The sequence below is a fragment of the Calonectris borealis genome, chromosome 15 (genome assembly GCF_964195595.1).
Source record: "Calonectris borealis chromosome 15, bCalBor7.hap1.2, whole genome shotgun sequence".
Taxonomy (NCBI): Eukaryota; Metazoa; Chordata; class Aves; order Procellariiformes; family Procellariidae; genus Calonectris; species Calonectris borealis.
This window is the reverse complement of record NC_134326.1, coordinates 17,697,632-17,720,611: the sequence shown is the minus strand read 5'-3', so window position 1 is coordinate 17,720,611 and position 22,980 is coordinate 17,697,632. Positions and strand designations below refer to the sequence as shown.

At 44.4% G+C, this 22,980-nt stretch overlaps 1 protein-coding gene and 1 long non-coding RNA gene across 2 annotated transcripts in view; one reads left to right on the top strand and one right to left on the bottom strand.

The window, feature by feature from the left end:
* LOC142088780 (uncharacterized) overlaps window positions 1-22,980 on the bottom strand; it is a 255,710-nt gene that overhangs the window by 132,083 nt on the left and 100,647 nt on the right. The window lies entirely within an intron of this gene.
* KCTD16 (potassium channel tetramerization domain containing 16) overlaps window positions 7,577-22,980 on the top strand; it is a 78,516-nt gene continuing 63,112 nt past the window's right edge. The window contains exons 1-2 of the mRNA XM_075164463.1: window positions 7,577-8,010; window positions 8,283-9,420. Coding sequence (XP_075020564.1) covers window positions 8,589-9,420 — 832 coding nt within the window. The 5' untranslated portion in view covers window positions 7,577-8,010; window positions 8,283-8,588. The remainder of the gene's footprint in view (window positions 8,011-8,282; window positions 9,421-22,980) is intronic.

The window sequence follows — 22,980 nt, the reverse complement described above, 5'->3', positions numbered from 1 at the left end:
TGTCACTGCATTTGCAATTAGTCCTTAATCAGTCGGGAAGAGCTGCTGCGGGAGCGAGGAGAGACGCTGAATTTAATGGGTACAAGTAGAGCAGGAGCGCAGGAGCGATGCCCGCTCCGGCGGCGGGGCAGTGGCTGGGGCGCGGGGCTCGGGGCTCGGTTTGGCTCACCCCTGCGCCTCCCTCCCACGCCACGGCATCTTCATAGGACCAGACCCTTCGGGGCATCAGGATGCGCTGCACTGCATCCCTAGTGAGCAGTATACTCGCTTTTAATGTAACTTGCTGAAGTAAAGCCCAAAGGCTATCAGGCTTATGGCATCTGCTGCGTTCACTGTGTTTGTTTATGCTCAGCAGTGTCATCTGCTTTCAGCTGGATGCAAAATTTTGCTTTCACTACAGTTTACATACACAGGTAACATCAGAAGGTTTTCAGTACGAGTTTAGTATTAATGCATTTGAGGTCACAGAGGAATTTATTACTAAGCAACTTTTTAATTGTCAAAAATCTTTTTCTTTCCAGGTGTTCTTTTCCTATTATTCATGGAAAAAAAATGGTATCGTGAATCCTTGTACAAATGTGGAGCAGAGTAGGGATAAAATGCCGTTCGCGTGATTCGGACAGAATTCTTGTTGACATCAGTGAAAGTAAGAGAGTGGACTTTGGCCCTAGAGATATTATTTTGCATGATGTTCATTTAAGGTGGTGGTTTTTTTTTTTTCCTCAAGGCCACAGCTTAGTTACATGAAGTGGTTTTGCCTGCAAGTTTAGCACCTTGCCCTGTGATCTGTCTAGATCTCCTAAAGGGAACAGGGTGTGCTCTGTTCACCACATGGATGGGAGATTTTATGTGAAACTGCAGGTACTAAAGAAAATGGAGTAGGTGATGGTGCTGCTGAGTGAAAAGTAAATAATTGCTGTCATTTAATATTACCTTCGTACCCTTTCACATGTCCACATTAAATAAAACTAATGTTTTCCTGAGGCCAGACAAAAAATTTCCTACAGCCATGAATCTTCTTGTCTTTATTAAAGACCAGCTGTTAGCCTGTCCCTCACAAATAAGCTGCAGGAGCTGGGAATACTGTGGAATTGAGAAAAACATGACTGGGACTGTGAAGACACTCTCACATGAAGAAGCTCCTTTCCTTTACAGTCCTTTGTCACTCACTCTGTTTATCCCTCTAGTTTCATCATTTTTCTCCCTTTTTTTCATGTAGGGCCAGGGGAAAAGGCTGTACTCTGACTGTTAATTAGAGTTTGTTTTAATTAATCACCTAAGGTCCTAGTGCTGACTCAGGTGGGCTTTGTTGTGGACAGAGTCAGGGAAAACCCTGGCTGCAGTAGTTTAGCTGAAACTTCAGAATGAGGTGAATCGTGATTGCCACTTTATTGTTCACTGAATCACTATGTCGCTGAATAGGTACATGGTAATGAGGTTTAGAAATGTGTTAGCTGTGCACACATAAACAACTGCAATCCCAAAACTGAACACTTGCCACTGGGCACTCATGCTTCTGCAAGCGTGAGTCCCTTTTTTGAAGTACATACTAATTTTTCTTTTTTTTTTTTAATTCGTTTTGGCTCAGGATGTGATTACAGTTATTTTGTTACAAAGTCTCATGTATGTAATCTTCTTCTAGTGAGATTACTGTATTTAAATTCTAGTGCTGGTACAAGCCTCTCCTGCAAAACATATCTTGTGGTGCAGTGTACACGGTATCTCGTGAGAACAGCCTCCCAGAAAATATGCATGTTTGTAGAACTGAATGAAAAAATGGTGGAGGAATTATAGCCACAGATAAACAGAGATCAGTAACTGTGGTATAAGCTGCTTCTTGCAAATTTATACGTTAGGTAAATCAGTGTTTGAAGACTGAGAAGATCCCAGCTTTCATGGAAGACCTGTAGAGTGTGCAGGCTACATCTGATCGTTGATAACTTGGTGCCACTTTGCTGAACTGTGTGACTTCGTTGCAGTTCACTAGACAGTAAAATGAGACCCAAATCCCAGGCAGTGGGATGTTTAATTGTGATCTGCTGGTAAAATGCTTTTTGGCTACAAATCTATTTGGATTTGCTTAGATTATTAGAATTTACTCACAGCTTAGGTTGAGCTTTCATTAATTAGTTCTCTCAGTAATAGGCATCTCAACATTGAGGGTATCAATTGTTTCAGCTTTGCAGGACAAGTTCACACTTGTCTGTAGCAGCGTGTCGTCTGATACAGGCCTGTGGGTTTAAGGGAAAGCCAGACATTGCAGCTACACAACTGTTTCCTTCCTGCGTGACTTGGAAAGGGCGTTATATGAACAGCCTGTCTCACCATGCCTAGAGGTACAGCCTAGTAAGGCACGAAACGGTCCCTGGCAAAGACCACCCCTTTCTTGAGGGACCAGCTCCAGCTGCAGCTGTGGTTATCTGGATAGAGGATCTTGCTTTGCAAGAGGCCTTGAAATGGCTCCAAGACGGGAAGAGTAAAGATACTCATAAAATTAGTACATGGGTTACACAGTGCTGATATCACCATAATGCTACCTAGTGAGGACCAAACATTGTTTTAGCTGTAACATTCAAAAACACACTGTAATTACCCAGTGTTAATAATGGGATAATTTGAACCAGACTAAAAATAAAAGTAGTATTCAAACAACTTTGGAAATGTTGGAGGAAGGGAAAAAGGAGGGGAGGAAGAAGTCTGCTGAAGTAGGCTTTGCTATGGCAGAACTTGTAAAGGAAGTCCCTTACAGAAGGGTGACTGAAAACGCTGATTTTTGTTTGAGTTTCATCCTTGGATGCTGATCTGAGTGCACATGAGGTCTCTGTCTGCCTGTACATGCTGGGTCTATTGAAGTGTCAGAGACCCCCAAGATTGTTTGTATAGCAGATTGCTTTGTTGAACAGTGTCCATGAAATTCTAAAGGATATGTCACTTCTTAGTCAAAATGTTATCTGATGTACAACGATTGTTATCTAAACAAGTGGAACATTGATTCCCCCTTTTTGAAAACCTAGAACCTTGTGCAATGAATTTGATTTGGATTTGGTGTTTGACAGAAGAAGCATACAGTTTTATTTGCAGAAGCTGTGCCCACACTCTGTATGTTACATGATGGGAAAAAAATGCATGTGTTCTCTTTGAATTGTCTGCCTTGCACCATGCCTGTGCTCACGTGCTGAGCAGCTGTGAAAGCCATTCTTCCCCTTTGCCTTTTTTTGATGAAAATACATTATGCACTTGAGTTATGAATAAAAGATCAAGGGCAAATCTGTGTAATGCTTTACTATGTACTTGTTAGTAAACCCTACTTTATGACACTCACGCTCTTTTGCTAGCAGATCCTTTTCTTAGGGAGATTCTGCCATTTAGTGTTTCTTTATGCTTTTTCTTCAAAGTGAAAAATTTGTTAGGGCTTCTTATTCACACATACTGCTGGATTTCAGCAGATGAGATTTTCACTGTATGTAATTCACACTGCTGGATCAGGGGATGATGTGTTATTTTAGCTCGCTATCATACTTTTTCTTGCCTGGCTCACTTCTTGGGAACTCAGTTTCTAGAGCTACCTGAGTGATGTGAGGACCAGTCCGCTCTAGGAATGATATACGCCTTTTAGAAAAGTGTCTGGGTTAAAGGTCTGTAACTCTGCAAAAGCCTGGAATTTATTCCTACCAGGGCTCTGTTACCGTGCTTTGCAATGGATTGAGATTGGATTGGAAGTCTTGTCTGGAAGCGCTAGCATCTGCCTACAGGACGTGGTGTCTGTAAGTGTCCCCTTACGTTGCTCTGACAATAAGCCAGAATTGGGCCCAACGCATCTACTGGGACCAGACATTTCTTTTTCTCTTTGCCATGCCGCCCTTCTCAGAAACTGCATTCTTCTCTCCGGCTTGATGAAGTTTTGCCCAGGCAAAATGTTGCATTGGCTCAGTATTTAGATATGGGACTGCTGAGGAGCACTGAATGTTACAGGATATGTGGCTGAAGGATACTTAGGTGGCACCTTGAAGTCATTTCTGAATCAAAGCATAAGCCTAGAACTGCAAGTACTGTTTTTCTTTCTTCCTTTTTTTTAACTATTGTGTGTAAAGATCACCCAGAGTGATGAAAGTTCCCATGTGGCTTTTTAGCTGAAATTTTCTGGCCAAAATCCAACTTAGATATTTTTTTTTCTTCCCAGAATTACTCCTTCAATTTCTGCTGGAAATTATTGCTACTCCTCTGAGTGCCTTGAAGTTCTGCACAGTGTTGCTAAATGCTGATAAACAGCTTCTACATTTCTCATTATGCGTGGGCGTCTTGATTTGTATTTATAGCTTGTGTATTCACACTGCAAGATGTAAAGTGATATGTATACATACCATTGCTACTACAGACCTAGCTGAATACTACCCTTTTCTTCTAACATTCATTGCTGCTTCTTTTAAGACACCTACCTTTTTTTAGCACCCACAGAATTTGATGAAGTCAGTTGTCCCATGATTTCCTGAAAGCATGAATGCTAATTTAGCACTTTGTCATAAGGAATGACCTCAAACCTGTGAATGATGCCACATCATTAGTATATCAGGTTTAAGCATAGCTCTGACTTTTGGAACATACACTTTAAGCTCAGGCTAAATTTTCTCCTAGCTATATTGAAGGTTATGTAGGCATCTGTTAAAAGTGGAACATGCTTCATCCTCCTCCCTTTGATAGATGCTGCTTTTCTTTTCCATCAGAACTGTAGCTGCTCTTCAAATGAGCTGCGTTGGTTTTGCAGCTGAATAGGTAAGAACCTTAGCATGGTCCTGACACATATTTTACATTTAGGTCACCAGTGTATTTGGCCCAGATTTTCAAGTTTCACTCTTCTGAGGCTGAATTTTGATGGATTTGGCCAATAGCTTGTATTTAGCTGGGAAGCATTATGTGATGCTTTTACTACTGAAGTAATTTCATCAAAGGAAATTGTATTATGTTACAGTAAAATGATTGGAACAACCTGTGTAAAGAAATAAAAGCAGGAGTTGAATTTCTTTCATTTATTATTTGAAAAGTGCAGATGCATTTCTAAAGCTGTTGTGATTAAAATTCTAAGGTTTTTGTTCTTTTCAAAGGGCAACTCTGATTATAATTTTTCAAGAAGTCTTAGAGCTTGAATATCTCTGTATTCACTAATCACATCGTATCCATGTCGGAATGCTTCACAGAAGCTTGTCAGGAATCATAATTGTTTTTATAAGACTCTCTTATCACCACACCATTCCCTAAGCGCCTGCACATCAGACTTGCTGTGTTGTCTCCACTCAGCCCCCAAAACTTCTACCCAGGTGATCTTTATCCCCCTGCCTTGGTGGTTTGGATTTTAATCATAGTATGTGATCACAAATGGCTTCGGTGCTTATTCGAACAAGATCAATTTTTACCGGGCAGAGTGAATTGATTCTTCAAGCCCTGCCAATATGACATCACTGGCTTTATGAAAATTGATTTAAATATTATTACAGCATACTAACTAACATTAATAACTAAAGTATTTGAAAAAGCTGATGCAATACTCCTTGCTTTGAACAGGGGCAGCACTAATGAGCTTAAATCCCAAAGGAAGCTATCATTTCACCTGACTGGTCATGTAGATGTTAAAGCCCGTATGCATTGATTGTACCAGTCTCTTAAAAGTAATGAAGACATCTAAGTTAACATGTTCTGACATCACACCTTTAAATCCTCCTTGTAAGGGTTATGGAGCACTTGACAAGTACTTCTTCAGCTGGTCCACCGGAACCACAAGTGAAGATGCACAACACTTTGTCTTTTCTCTTTCTGAGGCACAATGAGCAGCCTCTGTAGTAGTACCAGATTCTGCTGGTTTGAAAATTAGAAGTCAGATCCAGAAGTAAGAGACAGAACCTTGGCTCAGGAGCCCAGCAGTTGCTTCAGAATTAATGAATTGATTAAGGTAAAAATTGAGGGTTTGATTAACTGTTCAACTCTCAGGTTTGAATTTGAAAAGTCTGAAAATTAATGATTTTCTGCATTAGCCTTGAAAATTGTACTTTTTACATTAGCATGTTTTGTTAACTATTGGTTTAAAAATTATGGCCATGTTTTCAGAAGAATCTCGCTGAAGTATCTGCAACTTAAGTGCAATCAGCAGAAAAAATCTGCAGATGGTAACTTCCTCACACGAAGATTTCACTCTAAAGCTTCCCTTCCAGGTTTTGGTTAGTGGTTGAGTAAAAGGCTTTATTTTATTATATGTTTATCATTCTAAGTAACCTATTTTTGCCCAGAACTGATATGTGCTGGACTTTTCTGTTACTGTTGCATGACCAGCTGTGAAATCGCTGGTGGGTGCATACTGTGGTTGTGATTTGGTGAGCTATTTAAGCAGCTTCATGGCTTAATTTCAGCAGATGTTTTGTGCGGTGCATATTTAACCTGAGGCATGTGCTTGACGTCCCGCCGAGCGGAGCGGGCCGGGGGTGCCCGGTTGAGCGACCCCCAGCCCACACCCAGCAGGGCAGCAGGCTGCACCGCAAATCCCCCTCTCCCCGGTGCTGTTCGGCTCTCCCTTTCCCGCAACGCTTGACCCGGTAAGAGGAGCTGGGACGATCCTGCGCGATCGCGGCCGCGGACGCGAGGTGGCAGTGCCGGCGCGCCCACGGCCGCGGGCAGTGCGGGGCGGGCGTGGAGCCACGGCCGCTGCTCCCCACTCCCCCCCGCCCCGTTAAAGACCCGACAAATAAAGTAGGTGCGGGACCGCTCCTGCCACGCCGAACCTCCTTCGGGGTCCCACCTCCCTCCTCCCGCGCCCCGCGGTGGTGGCGGATCACCTCACTGCTGGCTCCCGCCCTTTCTGGGTCGCTGCTGGGGAGATGAGGAGGGCGAGCAGCGTGATAAAATCACGGTCCTGCCTGAAAGCCACGGGCGTCCGTGCCGGGAGCCCCCACCCTCCGGGCGCTCCCACCCCGCCCGCCTGCATCGCCGGCTGAAACCACCGCCGTGTCTGCACGGAGCCGGGAAAGGCACGTTTCGGCGGCGGGCGGGCAGGGGACGGGCGCTGCCGGCTGGAGGGGGACGGAGAGGAACGGAGCGGGGAGGAACTTTCCCCGAACTCGAGCGGAGCGGGCTGCAGCGCCTCCCGCCCCCCCGGCAGCGGCCCCGGCGCGGCGGCGCCCGGCCCCGGTGCTGGCCCCGGTGCCGGCGCTGTCCCCGGTGCCGGCGCTGTCCCTGGTGCTGGCGCTGTCCTTGGTGCTGGCGCTGTCCCTGCTGCTGGCGCTGGCCCCGGTGCCGGCCCTGGCCCCGGCGCTGGTCCCGGTGCTGGCCCCGGTGCTGGCGCTGGCCCGGTCCCGGCCCGATCCCGGCCCCGGCCCGGGGCGCGGGCGCCCATCCCGGCCCGACTCCTTTAAGATGATGCAATCGGCATCGCCCTCCGCGCTCCCGTCCCCGCGCCGCTGAGCAGAGCCGCGCAGCGCGGCGCAGGGGCGCGGGAGCGGCCCCACGGCCCGGCCCGGCGCAGCGGGGCGGAGCGGAACGGGGCGGCCCCGCAGCGCCCCGGCCCCGGCGGCGGCCCCGGAGGGGACATGGGCGCGCCGCCGGCCGCGCTGCCCGGGTGGCTGCCGCCGCGGGAGCCGCTGGAGCCCGCCAGCCCTTAGCGCAGGCTGCGGGGTTTCTGCAAGTCATCTGAGCCAGCCGAAACGCGCACCCCACGCTCCCCCTGCCCCGCTCTGACGAAGCCCGATTGGATTTATTCGGGTTTTTTTTGTTGTGGGTTGTTTTTTTTTTCTTCTCTCCCATCGTGCTGTATGTATTGGTTTCTCTCGTCACCCGCCACGGTTAACTTTCCTGTGACTCGGTTTAACTCGAGATCTCCATGGATGTTGCTAAGAGCACTTTTCTTGCCTTTGCTGTCCCTTGCTGGGATCGGATTTCATACTAACTGGACTCTGTGTGCCTGTATGTGTGTTCTGAGTGTCTTGAAATTTTGCTTTCCTTTACAAGAGCTATGCATTAATTGTAACCAAGGTAAGACTCGCTGTTCTTGTTCCCTCATGTGCATGTCTAAATTAGATGTTTCTTTAAAGATGAAGTATGTGTTTTCTTTTAAACGGTGGAGTCATATGTAGTCCTTCCATTGATTAGTACTTGTGAAAAAGAAGCATAGAACTTGCAAAAAAATAGAGCTATTTAGCAGGAGATCTAGCTTGGCTTTCTAAACTGATCTGCTTTTCTCTGTTGCAGCTTCTGTGATGCTTAAAAGAATAATTTGTGTCTTATTTTGTTTTCCCTTTTGACAGACCTGTGAATGACCATAGGCTTGGCTTGACCTTGATTTTGATGGCTTTGTTGGAAGATCTAGTGATGTGATTGCATTTCATGAAGTGATTGCTCTCCTGCCTCTATGGCTTAGGGTATAAGCCACTTCTGCCACACTGTCACTTATGGACAATTCAGATTTTTTTTAAACAAACCTTTTGGCTATTTTTCTTTCCTCACTTCCCCTTTCCCCCTTGTTTCTCCTTAATGTTGGGAGCCTTATTCTACACTTTGATGTGATTGATAGTCCTGCTGCTTCGTGCTGCTGATTTCTGTTTTAAAGTACAATGGCTCTAAGTGGCAACTGCAGGACTTACCTTCCTCCCCGTGAGCAGGGGACTGGGCTGCACTCCTTCCCAGAGGTAGTGGAGCTAAACGTGGGCGGCCAGGTTTACTTCACTCGCCACTCCACCTTGGTTGGCACCCCGCACTCCCTGCTGTGGAAAATGTTCACCCCAAAGAGAGACACAGCCAACGATCTGGCCAAGGACTCCAAGGGAAGGTTCTTCATCGACAGAGATGGTTTCCTTTTCCGCTATATTCTGGACTATCTCAGGGACAAGCAAGTGGTTCTGCCTGACCACTTCCCAGAGAAGGGAAGGCTCAAGAGGGAGGCTGAGTACTTCCAGCTCCCGGACTTGGTCAAAATCCTGACTCCCGATGACAACAAGCAAAGCCCCGATGATTATTGCCACAGTGACTATGAAGAGGTCTCCCAAGGCAGTGACACGAGAATATGCCCACCCTCATCGCTCTTACCGCCTGATCGGAAGTGGGGATTCATTACCATCGGGTACCGGGGGTCGTGCACTATTGGCAGGGAGAGCCAAGCAGATGCCAAATTCAGGAGGGTCCCAAGGATTTTGGTTTGTGGAAGGATTGCTCTGGTCAAAGAGGTCTTTGGAGAAAGTTTGAATGAGAGCAGAGACCCAGACAGGGCTCCAGAAAGGTACACCTCCAGGTTTTATCTCAAGTTCAAGCACCTGGAGAGGGCTTTCGACATGTTGTCCGAGTGTGGATTCCACATGGTGGCCTGTAACTCCTCAGTGACGGCTTCCTTTGTCAACCAGTACACAGATGACAAGGTCTGGTCCAGCTACACTGAATATGTCTTCTACCGTAAGTACAAGACATTTCTGAGGGAAATGTAGCTACCTGTTTTAAGCTGCTCTCTTCTGCTGACTGTACGATTCTCAAAGCACAGAGCGCAAATTTCCTTGTGTCTGCTGTGGGCTGAGGCTTTATTTAGATCTGGGGGATACGCTTCAGTTGAAGCTTTCAAAATGTAAAACAAGGCTGAACTCAATGGCTTGGTCTTGGCTAGGTGGCAGCACAGACTGCCAAAAGCACCCCATCCCTGTGGCTGAAGGATGCTGCTGTCTCTGGCTGTGTAAATCAGCCATCTGACTGCCTTGCACGCTCCCCAAATACGTGCGGGATACAATATAAGCCTTGCAAACACACTGCAGATTTAATTACAGAAAATCTTCAAATGGGATTCAATTTACAAAGGTAATAGCTGCTTGATAATAGTCAAGCACAGTCAGCCAAACCATCTGTCAACAAACCTGACACACACACAGGGAAGGGAAAACAAAATCCCGTCCCCCTGGCTGCTTTTCAACAGGAGGCCTTCTCGGAGCCAGCTGATGTGCTCTGAAATGAGGGCTCAGAGCAGAGAGAGGCAAGTTGCTGTGCCTTGTTATGCAATATGCCTATGAAAAACAAACTATCCTCATAATGAGAAGTATCTGCCCTGCTTACCGCAATCACATCAGATCACATACTGTTGTGGTAATTTTAGCTGATAGCTCTAGCAGGCTCATTAACTTTCTAAGTTGATATTCAGGTAGAGGCACCGTTACCAATGGTAACACGAGGGTAATTTTGATTCTATAATTCTGTATCAGAAAATTATTCCACAACTGCTGTGCTTAAATATTCGAGAGGTTCATGATGCTGTTTTCCTCCATTTTCATTTCAAGAGGGTGAAGGATGCAACATTTCCCTAGTCCATTTGTAGAAATGAGGTTTAGCCAGCTGCTGCTTTGGACAGTGGGATTTAGAGAAGGATAATGCTCTGCCAGCAGACCTGCTGCGCTGTGTGCAGTGCTTACAGTTCGGCTCGGTAACGTGGAGAGCTGACAAAAGTTTTAGATGAAAGATGTATCAGGAAGTGAATAGTTTGTGTGTCATACTGGATTCAGCGCCATCTACTCTTGTGTCTGGGCTCAACAGGCAGCCCTAATCTGCTTATGTAATGATGCTTAAGTTAGCATCCTGAAAAGCCATCTGTATTTTTGACATGCATAGATTTACTTAAAATTAGTTTTCTAGCTGGATTTCTTAGCAAAATGTTTCTAAGGACATGGATCCACTTATATTCCAGCGGGGATGGATGATTTCTATTATTAGGCTGCTTCTATTTGAAAACATAGTGTCTTGTACAAGTTATAGGAGCAGAATTAATGTAGTTAAAGGAATGGATTAGAATAAATTGTGTTTGCATTTATATTTAAAATCAGAAAAAAATGTAAGTTCCTTATAGGCACAATGGTTTGCTAATTGAAGAGAGGATGAAGGTAGGTTTTGCATGAATTAGCAAACACAGTACTCCTGATTTTCATATTACCCAAATTTTTACCTTCATGGACTGCTCATTGCTTCCACATCACTACAACTAGGGTTAGGTACCGAGATGAGAGGTACCTTAGAAATTTTGGAGAGTGAAAATCTATAGTAGGTGTCACAAAATCTTTTCTTACCAATGCAGGGAAAGCCCAATCCAATTGAAGTTCCTGGAAAGACTCTTATCCAGTTCAACAGGCTTTGCATTTGGCTCATATCAGTTTTGTGGATTTTTGACACTGATACAGTTTCAGAGATGGATTTTTCAAAGGATCCTTCCCTAGGTAAAAGCTAAAGCAACGACCATGATGCCAAACCACTCTCTTTTATCTTGATCCAAATCGTTCTGTTACACTTTGTGCCATTTGCTGCTTGCTGCGATAGAGCCGCTGGTGGACCGCGGAGGTTCTCCAGCCACGTGCTTGGGGTCTGGCTGCAGTCAACCGACCCAAGAGCAGGCACGGTATCTGCAGAATTCACCTGAAGCCAATGAACCCCCTTTCCAAACCGCCTGAAGTCATTTCATTTGAAACTTTGAGGACCAATAAAATTGACATCTGGCTTTCTAGTGGAACACTACAACTTCGCTGCAGCTGCTTAGCCAGAATTATTTAATTAGAAGCTGCCAACTGTGTCTATCTAAGCACTAATTCATCAAGCTGTTGTGATCAGGTTAATGGGCCTAAACATGGGAGGTGTCTAATACAACTGGTTAGGCAGATGCAGAGGTGGTCTTTGCAGAGCCACTTAGTAGCTCCTGTGAAATGCACAGTTGGAGGGACTCTTCAGAGCTGGGAAAGGATGGTTATTTGTAAAGGAGGAAGAATAGAGGGAGAAATATTTTTTTGATACACCAAATACATTGTATGCTCCAAATACTACTCAGAAGGTAAATGCCTGTGGTTGGCGAAGATAAAGAACATTCTTCATGTGCAAATCCTTTTGAAAGTAGATCAGATGGACCGAAGGGGGTGTAAACTGTGCAGCTACTCACATGGGTACAGTGTGCTGTTAACAGAATTGCACAATTAATATTGTATGACATTTTCTCCCCTTGTTCAAATTTAGGTGCTATTAAGGCTAATGGGAGATTCATGTTCTCTGTAGAGGAGGTTTTCCCAAAATGCAGGGCACGTAGAAAGCATCCAGTACAGCAAACCTGCAGCTGTTTTCCTGAGTGGGTGGCAAGATGGGCTGCAAAGCCAGCACTCGGGATGACAGTGCAGTCCTCGGAGCGCAGCTGGGCTCCACTCCAGTTTCAAATAGGCCGATGCATTGGAGACAGGCTGTGTTGATATATTAGAGCCATAATTAAATATTTCTTTGAAACTCAGTTCCTGTGTGGTGGGTGGGCAGGAGTCACAGCCTGCCTCCTGCTCACAGGTGGAGTATGAGTTGAGAAAAGGAGGTGAGGTTCTGCTCATGTATTTTCTTTCCCTCCAGTTTCTCTTATGTCAAAGACGTTTACTTAAACTTTATACCTTATACTAAGGTTGGATTTCTAACTTGAACCATTTTGTGGGTCTCGCCCCTTCTGTTGTTTTGATGATCTTGAAGTAAAACCTCATCTCCAAACACTCTCATTTTTGAAGAGGGTGATAGCCTGTGCTTGGATCTTACTTTTTAAATGTTTTCAACCTTTATGATGGGATGAATCAAAAATGTGCACTTGAACATCTGGTAAATGTTGTGGCGGGGGTGAGGGGTGTTAAAGCATATGGGCTGGCTCAGCTTTTTGTAGCCTGGCCCCATTCCTGGCTTCGCAGCGGCAGCAGCACGCTCTTTTTCACCACCTCCCATAACCTCCAAGCCAGCCCTTTCTGCCTGGTTCCAGCCTTGCAGCATTGCCAGGACTGTGGGTGACGGTCCTGCACATGGATGTTGTGAGTGCCAGAAGAGCAAAATAACAGGTTGGAAACAGAGAAGGCCTTAGCTTCAGACAGCAGGTCAACGACACGGCAGGCTGTGTGCATGTGTCTGCAGAGCAGCTAGGAAGCGAGTGACATGGCAGTGGGATGGGATGGGATGGGATGGGATGGGATGGGATGGGATGGGATGGGATGGGATGGGGAGAAACTGCATGGCAGCCCCTGTCTGCATATTGCTATTGCCCCCAAAACCCTGATGGCACGTCCCTTCTCCTTCTGCTTGTCACTGGCTGAGACTGCAATAGGCTCTCAGAACAGTTCACAGTACAGAGGGGAGATCTTGACTCTAATACATCATGTCAAACCCCTTGCTTTTACTCTGGTGGCTCCCTGCACAGCTGTGGGTAGCACCAATAAGAAGTGCGGTTGGCACCACAACAAGCCCGTTGCCCTCTGCTCCGCTGGAGCAATAAAGCCGGGGGAGAAGGGAGCTACTAGGCAAAAAGGAACAAATATAGAAGTAGTGCAGATGGAGGAAAAGGAGAGAAAATTCACACACAGTCTGAAGAAGAACTAGGGAAAAGTTGCGGGTACTGACAACTACACCAAGACATGGTGAGGGGGAATTTGTTAGATACATCAAGCCTTCAGTTTAACCCAAAAGTTTTCCCGTAACAAGCAGGTGGAGAGGGGTTGACAAATGCTCCTTCAAGATAACTAGCAGTAAAGAATACAGAGATTTAGACAGACGACTGTCCCTGCCCTTCCTAAGGCCATGTTTCAAAGTCTGAACAAGCATGAGACGATCAGGACAATCAGTCTGGTTTGCTTAAGCCTTGCCTTGCGCTGGCCACTTCACATCTGCACACGTGGAGCAGCTCAAGCACCTGCAGATGTTCAAAGGAAACTGCAAGACGTTCCTGGCCCTGTAGCTCTGAAAGCCAAAAATTAATCGACAAGGCTCTTGCTCCTGAAGGACATGTGCTGCCTCCGCTTGCTCTAGGGACATTTGTAAATTTTGGCCTTCTCACCTTACTCTTTCAAGAAGATGCTGGCTGGGTGTGCTTTTCACTTGCTGGTAGGAAGCTGATGTGCAGAGATGTTTGTTAAGTAGGTTTCAGATTATCCTGGGATAAACAGATTCCTCTGTGGTGGGGCTGTACAGGAGGGAAGAGAAATGCCAAGTGATACTCCCTGTGAATGCGCTCTGATGGCCGTTCATTGGACATGTATCTCTGGGATAATCCTGGGGTCGTTTATACGAGATGATCCACTTGGCATTAATGCAACCAGCTGTGACCTGTCACTTTGTATGCGTGAACAGACCTGAAAGATCCCATACTGATGTACATACCACTGACTCATAAATGAATTGTGTGGTAGAAATTTGACTAACAAAACTGAATGCTCTTGCACAGTGACACCTACAGCTGTGCTGTTAAACGGGTTAGATGTGGAAGAGGAATATCACCTATTTTCCTCTCTCTTTAAACTGATACTGTTCAATGTGCTAGTAGTTGGTTCTGTCTGGTTTTAAATCATGAAGATCAAAATAACCCAAAAGATAACAAAATAAAATCTAATCCCATGAATAATGCAAGCTTCCTGTCCTGTTAACAGGAGTGGTTTCTGTTTCCAGATAATTATTGTCATCATCAGTGAATCTGGTCCATCTTGCCAAAGAAAATTCTCTCGCACAAGGATGCTCGTCTGCAGGTGGTGGTGCTGTAATCAGCCAAGTCTGTTAGCATATTCATGTCAGAAGGACCTTGCTCCTAGATTTTTTGGTCAAACTTGAGTGATGGTTGATTTTTTTCTAGTTTGTCATGGCAGACTGAAAAGCCTGTAGAGTTTGTTGGTTTGATAAGAGTTATTCCATAGATGAAAAATGCTATTATTTATTAGAAACCAATGGTGTCAAATCTGATTGTTAGATCAGTCTAAAAGTCTCCAGCTTAATGGATAACTGAAGCAAAAATTGGTAAAAATGTTGGTTGGATATAGGACTCGGAGTTCATTCTAACAACGTATGGATAGTGTTGTTGAGGAGCTGGCAAGGATGGCTTTTGGGTACTGGCCTTTGTCTCCACCCAGTATTCATGGCATGGCTGGTTATTTCATAGCCCTTTGGATATAATCTTCTTTGGCTTGAATGTTTGAGATAAATGTTTAGCATGATTGTACAGATCTGTTACCTTGCTGCTCCAAAGTACCACTTGGCGATGCAAATCCTCCCTCTGTCACAACACCTGCGCAGCAGCTAGACAGATTTCCTGCCAAGGAAAATCCTTACCCCTCTGTCCCGTGTCTGTGGAGCTCTCTGCGGTGGAACGGGGTTTGTGAGTTCAGGAGATAAAATCAGCACTGCCCGAGGAGGTTGTTGAGTGGGTTTTGATCTGGTGTTTGCACCTTCCCTCTCTTTCCAAGCTGTCAGGAGGGCTGCGTGCGCTTCATGCAGTGCAGGTATCGGGGAGGCAATGGAAATATTCGTGCAGCGCTCAGTGAAGCGAGGGCCTGGCCGTGGGCACGGGCTGCTTCGCGTCCTTGCTGCGCCTGGCCACCACCTCTGCTGCTGCAGGATCAACAGGTATGAGCTGGAGGCAGAACCTCACCTGTGAAGCTTGCATTGCTGCTGTTGCTCTGTGATCCAGAAAGAGACTGTAATGACTAAAGGATTAACCAAGGAGGGCTGGCATTTAGGGGAAAAAAAAAAAATCAATGTATTTTAAACTGCAGTCTTGAGCTGGATGTTTTCCAGGAACAGCGTGCATGAGGTCCCACAGCACTGTTTTGGTAAACTGACGGATCAGAGGAGGGTTTTACTGTAATGAAAGAAGATGTGTGCCTGTGAGGTATTCCCTCGCTGGTGTCCCGCAAAGGTGTGGAAGCAGGGGATACCCAGTCTGCTGCCCTGGGATGGCAGGATCACGGGTGGAAGTGGCCCAGCATCCTTGGGTTGCTCTCTGCGCGGAGCGGTGTGGAATGACTCCCACCAGCCGGTTTTCTGCAGCTTTATGCAGCCTGGTGAGGTCTGGCCTTTTTTAAAATTTGCTGAAATGTAGTTGTGGTTCTTATGGAAACAAAATCTGAAAGAGCAAAGGAGTGTAAATAAGAAAACATAACACAGATATTTGCCATTCAATGAATATCTGCAACATATTGTATACACAGACAAACACTTCCTTGCAGCAGGTTGGGGTTTTTTTCCCAGCCATCCTGGATTTGTTTAATTTGTAACCACAACATTTTCTCAGTTTCTTTGCTTTTTTTTCAGCTTTTCAAGTTCAAGGCTAACATAGAGTAAATATGGAGAGAAATAGCAAAATCTAAATTACATCTTTGTAAAAAGCAAGAGTAACCTTTTATGAGACTTGCTCAAAACCGTATTTTTTGTAAAGGAAGAAAATAGACTGAAGTGAGTTAGACTTGGTGGAATTGCTTAAATTGCCACTTTGGTGTAATGGCAAATGAGTTGGCCAGTCCAAGGAATCTTGCTCAAGTGATTTCACCCTGCTACTTTCAGAAATCTTTCAGAACTCAAGTTAATACTGGAATACAATAAAACATTGCTGCCATTATTATGCCTCCTAATGTTAACCCAAGTGCTTAAGGCACAGTGGAGCTTGAGCTTCAAATCCGATGGTGTAAGGGAGCGTGTTATTTTGATGATTTGGGAAGTGCTGAACACCTGCAATGTCTCTTAAATCCATAAAGATCCAGGTCTGAGTATAAATATGCAATATAAGAGCTTAGTGCATAAGATAACATCTTCCTTCACTGGTCCGGTGTAGGAGACCGGTGTTTATTTCTGTGCTAACGGCCCTTACTAAGGGCTCCCGAGGAACTTTGGACTTTTCTTTTGGAATTAATGTCCCTTGGTTTTACCTCTGCTAGTAGGATCTGGGTAAAAAAAATGAGAGTAAACAGCAGTATACTGAACATCAGAGTACAGTGTAGGCTGTTTTCCTTAGTTTTCCCAAATTAGTTTGTTATATTAGTTTTCTAATAATGTTTAAAGGAAAGTAAGAAGTCTAGAATTGTAAGAATACTTTTCACATTTCAATAGCTGGGTATAAGCTTTGTTGAAATACCCATAAATATAAACTGTTCAATTAGAGTGTGATCCTGTTGACCACTTTCTATTGACTATCAGTCATGTAAAATGCCTTTCCGTCCATAAGCCGAGTGCTGGTGTGAGCACTCTACAGCTCTAATAACCGGTTGGACTTAGGAAGCTGGTTCATAAATCACGAGTGTTACACATTTTCCAGTGCTTCTTCTGAATCTACTAACAAAGCGATTAGCGATTTATAGGAGCTCATTGATTAGCTGCTAAGGCAGCTAAAAAATTCCCCTGCCCAAAATATAGTGAAGTAAACCCTGGCCATTCCTGATTTGCAATCCATCCTGAAAACCTCGAAAACAAACTCCTGTAAGTCCGTAGTGAAAATCTCTATAGCTGTGCTGCAGACATGGGGCTCTGGAGTTTGTTGGAAAAAGAGTACAACATCCCCAAATCTTTAATTTCAAACAGGAAAATGAACCTGAGTTTTGGTATGCACTTTCTAGAAGAACGGAATTACTTTGGAGGGAGCAGCAGCCCAAGGGACACCCTCATCCTCGCTCTGAGCTTGGACTGTGGGTGGGAATGGAGACCCAGTGCTGCTCTTCGGGCATTAGTCTTTGGCCAGGGCCTGAAAACCAAATTTAAAGAAAAAATTCTCTCTCTACAAATTTTGGAGGAGACTTATTTCAAGACTTCAGATTGAATTTCCATCAAGCTGAATCAGAGTATATTTTTACACCAAAATTAAATCAGGCTGAAATAGAACCCAGTGGAACATGCTGATTTTGACTGAATTTTGCACTAAATATTCTCAAAGCCAAAAACTCAAAGCAAAGCTTGGGTGAGCAAAAAGCATGCCATCAGAGAGCTTGAAAAAATGTTTTTTGGGCTCCTACAAAGGAAATTTTACTGAATTTTTCTCAGCTCAAGGTTTTCACTGGTAGTGTGGGAAAGTCCAACATTTTGTTCCACAAAGGACCAGAAGGATTGCAGGGGCTAATCCTGAGACTGGGAAGTGAAGATGGCTTTTTGCAAATTTGCTGTTTGAATGCTCATATGACAATGTAATTACTGATCATCAGTTAAACTAAATATAATATCTGTATCAGTAATGGATACTTTCATATAAAATTTGAAGTTTTCTCTTGCAGAGAGAGCATGGCAAATGAGCATAGGCTGGGCATCAGAGCAGAAGACTGGGGCTTCTGAAAAAATTGAGCTGCTTCACTGAAGATCTAAAACCTCCTTGCTTATAACATACAAAAATCAATAAGGAGGAATTTGATAAGTTGCTGATTATTTTATAAGTATGTTGGCTTTAGTTTTCTTCAGTTTACTCTCTTAGTTTTTAGGTGATCATCAAAGTTAGTGCAGGGAGCTGGTCCTCAAGAGGATGCCTGGTTCTTTTTTTCTGGTATGATGTTGCAGCATTCTGGGGAAAAAAAATTACCACTGTCTTCTTGCAGAATTAAAGATGGAATTCTGCTTCTGAATTAATGGCCCAATAGTGGTCAGTGGTAATATAATTTTAATGCATAAATAATACTATTTATTATATTATTTATTACCTTTATTGTTAATATTGATAGTGTTATATTTTATAGGCAGAAGAGTAAATATAAAGAGCTCAGGTTAATGACAAAAGCTCTGCTGAGCCCAGTAGAGCTGCACCAGCCACAACTGCTGAAGACCTGGCCAAGCATTTCTGCAGCACATTATCCCTGTATTGCTTCTTACCCTGACTAAAGTGTACGCTCCCATGTGGTTTGGCTAATTAGAAAGGTTTGCTGTGGAAGAGATCTCATTGTTTGACATCGCAAATACATTTAATGTACTTTATTTAAGTACAGCTGTGCTTTCTTAAGAGGTCACTGTCAGAAACATGTTGCTGACAATTTCTTGAAAGTTGGGTTCCTTTTGTCTCATTAGTTTGATCATGACATGCTATAACCTGAGTGCTTTTCTCTTGACTGATTTACTTCTCTGTCATTCCTGCCAGTATTGGATAGAATGACTTTCTCTCAATCCTGCCATCACCTCTTAAACCACAAGACTTGTAGGTTAGAGAGGTTTTGTACCCATGGCTCAAATAAATTCTTTCATTCCCTTGTACGTTCTTTAACCTAAGCCACGTGCAGCCCAAGGGTGTCTTTACTTTCCCTGGTGAAGCCACAATTATCAAGATGCAAAAGCATGTATTTCCTAGCTGGGGGAAGAGTAGTTTCTAGGTATTCTTGATTTCATTCATTTGTGAGCATTCAAGAGAATGAATCCTCTATTCTCTCAAGTCAATGCACTTATATTACATGAGGATTAAATCATTCCCTTCCTTCAATTCGGAGTCTGCAGATAGAAAGCTGGTCTGCCTTACTTCAAGTAGACAAAGAATATTTTAATAAGGATGCTGATAAAAATGCTTTCACCAGTAAAGATTTGATTAAAGTATCTTTATGTTGCTTTAAAGAGTCCTGTAGGTGAAGGCAGAAGTCAAAAGATACCATTTCTTGCAGAGAGATTGAAAAGTTGGTTTAAGTTTGGTCTGTGGGAAGAATTTCCACAACCCAGTGACATCTGCACTGCTGGGGAAAGACCAGGTCCCTCCCTGCTGCTTCACCATGCTCCTGCGCTGCAGCCCCCATGGGGGCTTTTTGCTAAGGCCAGTTCACCTCTTCCAACCCAGGCAAGGATGCTTCTGATTTCAGAAGTCCAGTGAACATTTTCACATGTCATTGTGAAGACGAACATTTAGTAGCAATAGTATTTGTTCTGTGCACTGGTTTTGATGTCCTTCATGATAGAAATAAATAAATACAATAACCTCCCTTCCAGAAGGACAGTATTGTCACATTATTTGGACTTAAAATAGAAATGGATGTCACAACTGTTTTTTTTCCTGTTTTATATCTGTTAGTTGGTTTGGATTTTTTTTTTTTTTTGCTTGCAGGATGGGCAATGAATACAAATGAGTCTTCCTCCTATTATAAAGATGAAATAAAATTTCCCAGGTATGGGATTAGGCAGCCCATGGTAGTCTGCATCCCGCTGAGACTGGCAGATCTATTGGAGGTCATTAATGGGGAGAATCAAACCCTGCCCTAACTTACTTTTAAATCTTCGGAATACTTGACTTGTACCTAGGAAGCATCAGTATTTACTTTATAAAGATTTTCTGGGTTTAAGAAGTCAAAATAACCTTTCCTGTGCTGAAACTTGAAGGACTGGAGAAGGTGATCCATTTGAAACTCCTAATAGTTGCATCCTTTCTTCTCCAGCAGCAGCCCAGATGTTTCCAGTCAGGCTGGTACAAAGCAAGTGGCACATTAGCAGCCACGTCCTGTTCACGTGGGCTGGATGACTGATTCTTCTGCTTCTCCCTGGGCATCTCTGCAGTCTCTTTGATTTCAACAGATAAGCCAAGGGGTTCAGACCTCCTGTCTGAGGCTGAGCTGTTCCCTGGCCATGAGATGTTTCCCATCCCCTTTGACTGGGTGTTGCACGCTGCTGCACAGCTGCCATGTCCAAATAAATTCGCTGCAGTAGCACAGAGGTTTGAGTTTATGTATTCTCAATCCAGCAACAACAGACTCGGGATCAGACCAAGTGTGGGTGCAAACAGGCAAAGGACACGGCTCCCACAGCGTTCATAGCTGCTGGCAGTGAAACTGAATTTTGTTCATTTGTACATTTCTTTTCCAACTTTTGCTAGTGGGTTTGGTATAAACGGCATTGTACTTGAAGTGCATCTTTGCAAGAAGGCAGTCATTTACAGACGGGGAAAGAAAAGCAAACCTTCCCACAAACCATTTGAGAAGCAGCCTCTCTACTGCGAGCCTGCTAATGAAAATGCAGCAGAAACCAATCATTTTCTGGATGAAAGCTAAAAGCTACATGGCAGATAGTAAATAAATAATTGCAGGGAAACATTGCACATAGATTTCTTGGGGAACAGAACTTAATTAAATTTTGTGAACATGCCTACATAGTTCCATTGATCAGGAAAAAATGGATATGTGCTACGTCTTTAAAATTTACTTGCTTGACAGTGTTTTGCCTTCCTCCCCTCCCTCAGTTTCATTCACTTTATATCCTGCAGTGGTAAGGGAACACGTTTCTATTTTTCTTTCTTGAAGAAATTGATCCTAAGAAGCACAGGACATGATGTATGGTTTGTAACTCGACAATATTGCTAAGCAAGAAAAAATCACTGAAGAAGTCTTGGCAGATATTGTATTAATTTCCATTTTAAAATGGATTTTTTTTCCCACTAGGACCAATAAAAAATATGCAAAGGCTTTCAACAGCCTCTGTAGTAATAATTAGTTAAAAAATGGTGTAAATTTTGCTAGGCTAATTTAGCAAGGTAGGGTTTTTTAGACACTTCACAAGATATTTTTTTGCCATTGAATTCAAACTGATGCCTGAATTCACAGTTCCAACCACTCTGGGTCTTGCTGGGTTCTCAGCGTCTCCTCTTTGGTCCATCACAGAGACAAACAGAAGCAACAGAGGTGACCATGGCTGGTGCCTGGCAGAGGTGCAGAAGGACCAGACAGTCACAGCCACCACTGTGGCCCAGCAAAGGACGTTGGGTTGTGCCCGGGGACTTGAACCTCATCAAGCGGTGATGGATCTCTCTCTTCTGGAAGAGCTTCTTTGGGGCTGCCAACTTTGCAGGATGGCAAACGGACTGTGTTGTTGAGAACAAAATATATTCCATGACGACCCAGAGAATTTTTTCTGTTTATTTTTTAGTCTTCAGATGTCCTGCCCAAATTGCCTTTTTATGTTAGGGCTGTGAGGGCAGCTCCCGGAGTGCCACTGATGGCCTGGGCCTCTTTCCCCCACCCCAGGGTTAGCAGCAAGCACCTGGATTCATTTTGCTCCAAGTTGGCTGCTTTTCATTCCCTGTCTCATTAAAGTACGGCAGCAAGTTGATTGGTAAATGAGGAGGCTGCTGTCCTTGCTAGCATAATTGTGATTTGGCGTATTGGTACAGTATTAAAATTCCAATTGAACAGATGGTGTCAGGATTTTAACTTATGCTTATGAGATGCAGATGGTCCAAGGAGTGAACTTGTACACTAGTTATTTTTATTTTGAACAGGTTAAGAACAAATTACTTTTTGACTATTGTTATTATTGCTCTACTTGCCATTTTTTCTTTCCCTGTGCCTGCATGCATGCACTTATGTGTGCGTCTGTGCACGTCCAAATCTTCTCATAATCTTTTTCCTTGTAACAGCCCTATTTCTGCCTAAAAGTCCGCTCTCTATATATTTACTGTTTCCTTCCCAGTGGCCATTTTATTTCCCCTTAGACCTGTTGCTGTTCTTGAGAGCTGTGGGGTTGAGGACCTGCCTGGCAGGGTTGCGGACTGGAGCTCTGCAGAGGTGCGGGTGCTGTGCGCTCAGCCCAGCCTCCCCAGGGGAAAACCGCCCCCGTCCCCAGGGCAGGCAGGGGCGGCAGCCGCTCCGAAACCTCCCGTGGCTCTGAATCCCGAGGCAGGGCTTGCGCAGGCGGGGAGTGCCGAACGGGCCATGTACACCTGGTGTGACTGAGGATGCTAGGGCAGGTTTCTGGTCTTGCTTGCACTGGAATAAATCCAGATTGACCCCACTTTTACGCTAGTAAGGATCTGATAGTTATTATCTAATCCTGTCTTGAAACACAGGGTTATATTTTCGTCATAATTTATAAGCTTATTTAATCTTTTCTAGAAAAAAAGTACAATCTACTGCGGCAAATTATTAATGTCTACCTGAATATTTTACATCTACTACATAGGACTAATTTTCATGCAGAGATACCAGTGTTTTGCATAAAGCACCTGCGTACATTTTCCGTACTGTTTCTCCTGCCCCATGTCACATACTCAGGGGAAGGACTTTGGAGCATATGTTCCAGGCAAGTCTCTTGTGTGCCAACCTTCGTTCTGCTTTGGCTTCATGTCTGCTGGGGGCTGCAGTTGGTAACATCTTCTCAGAGGGGTGAGGTTTGACGTGGCTCATTGATCTTCCTTCTTGACGGGGGTGTTTGCTGTGTGCAGCTGGTCACGGGGAAGCTTGTGCCAGTCGGTGGTGTTGGTGTTTAATTTAGAGCCCAATCCAGAAAGCAGGA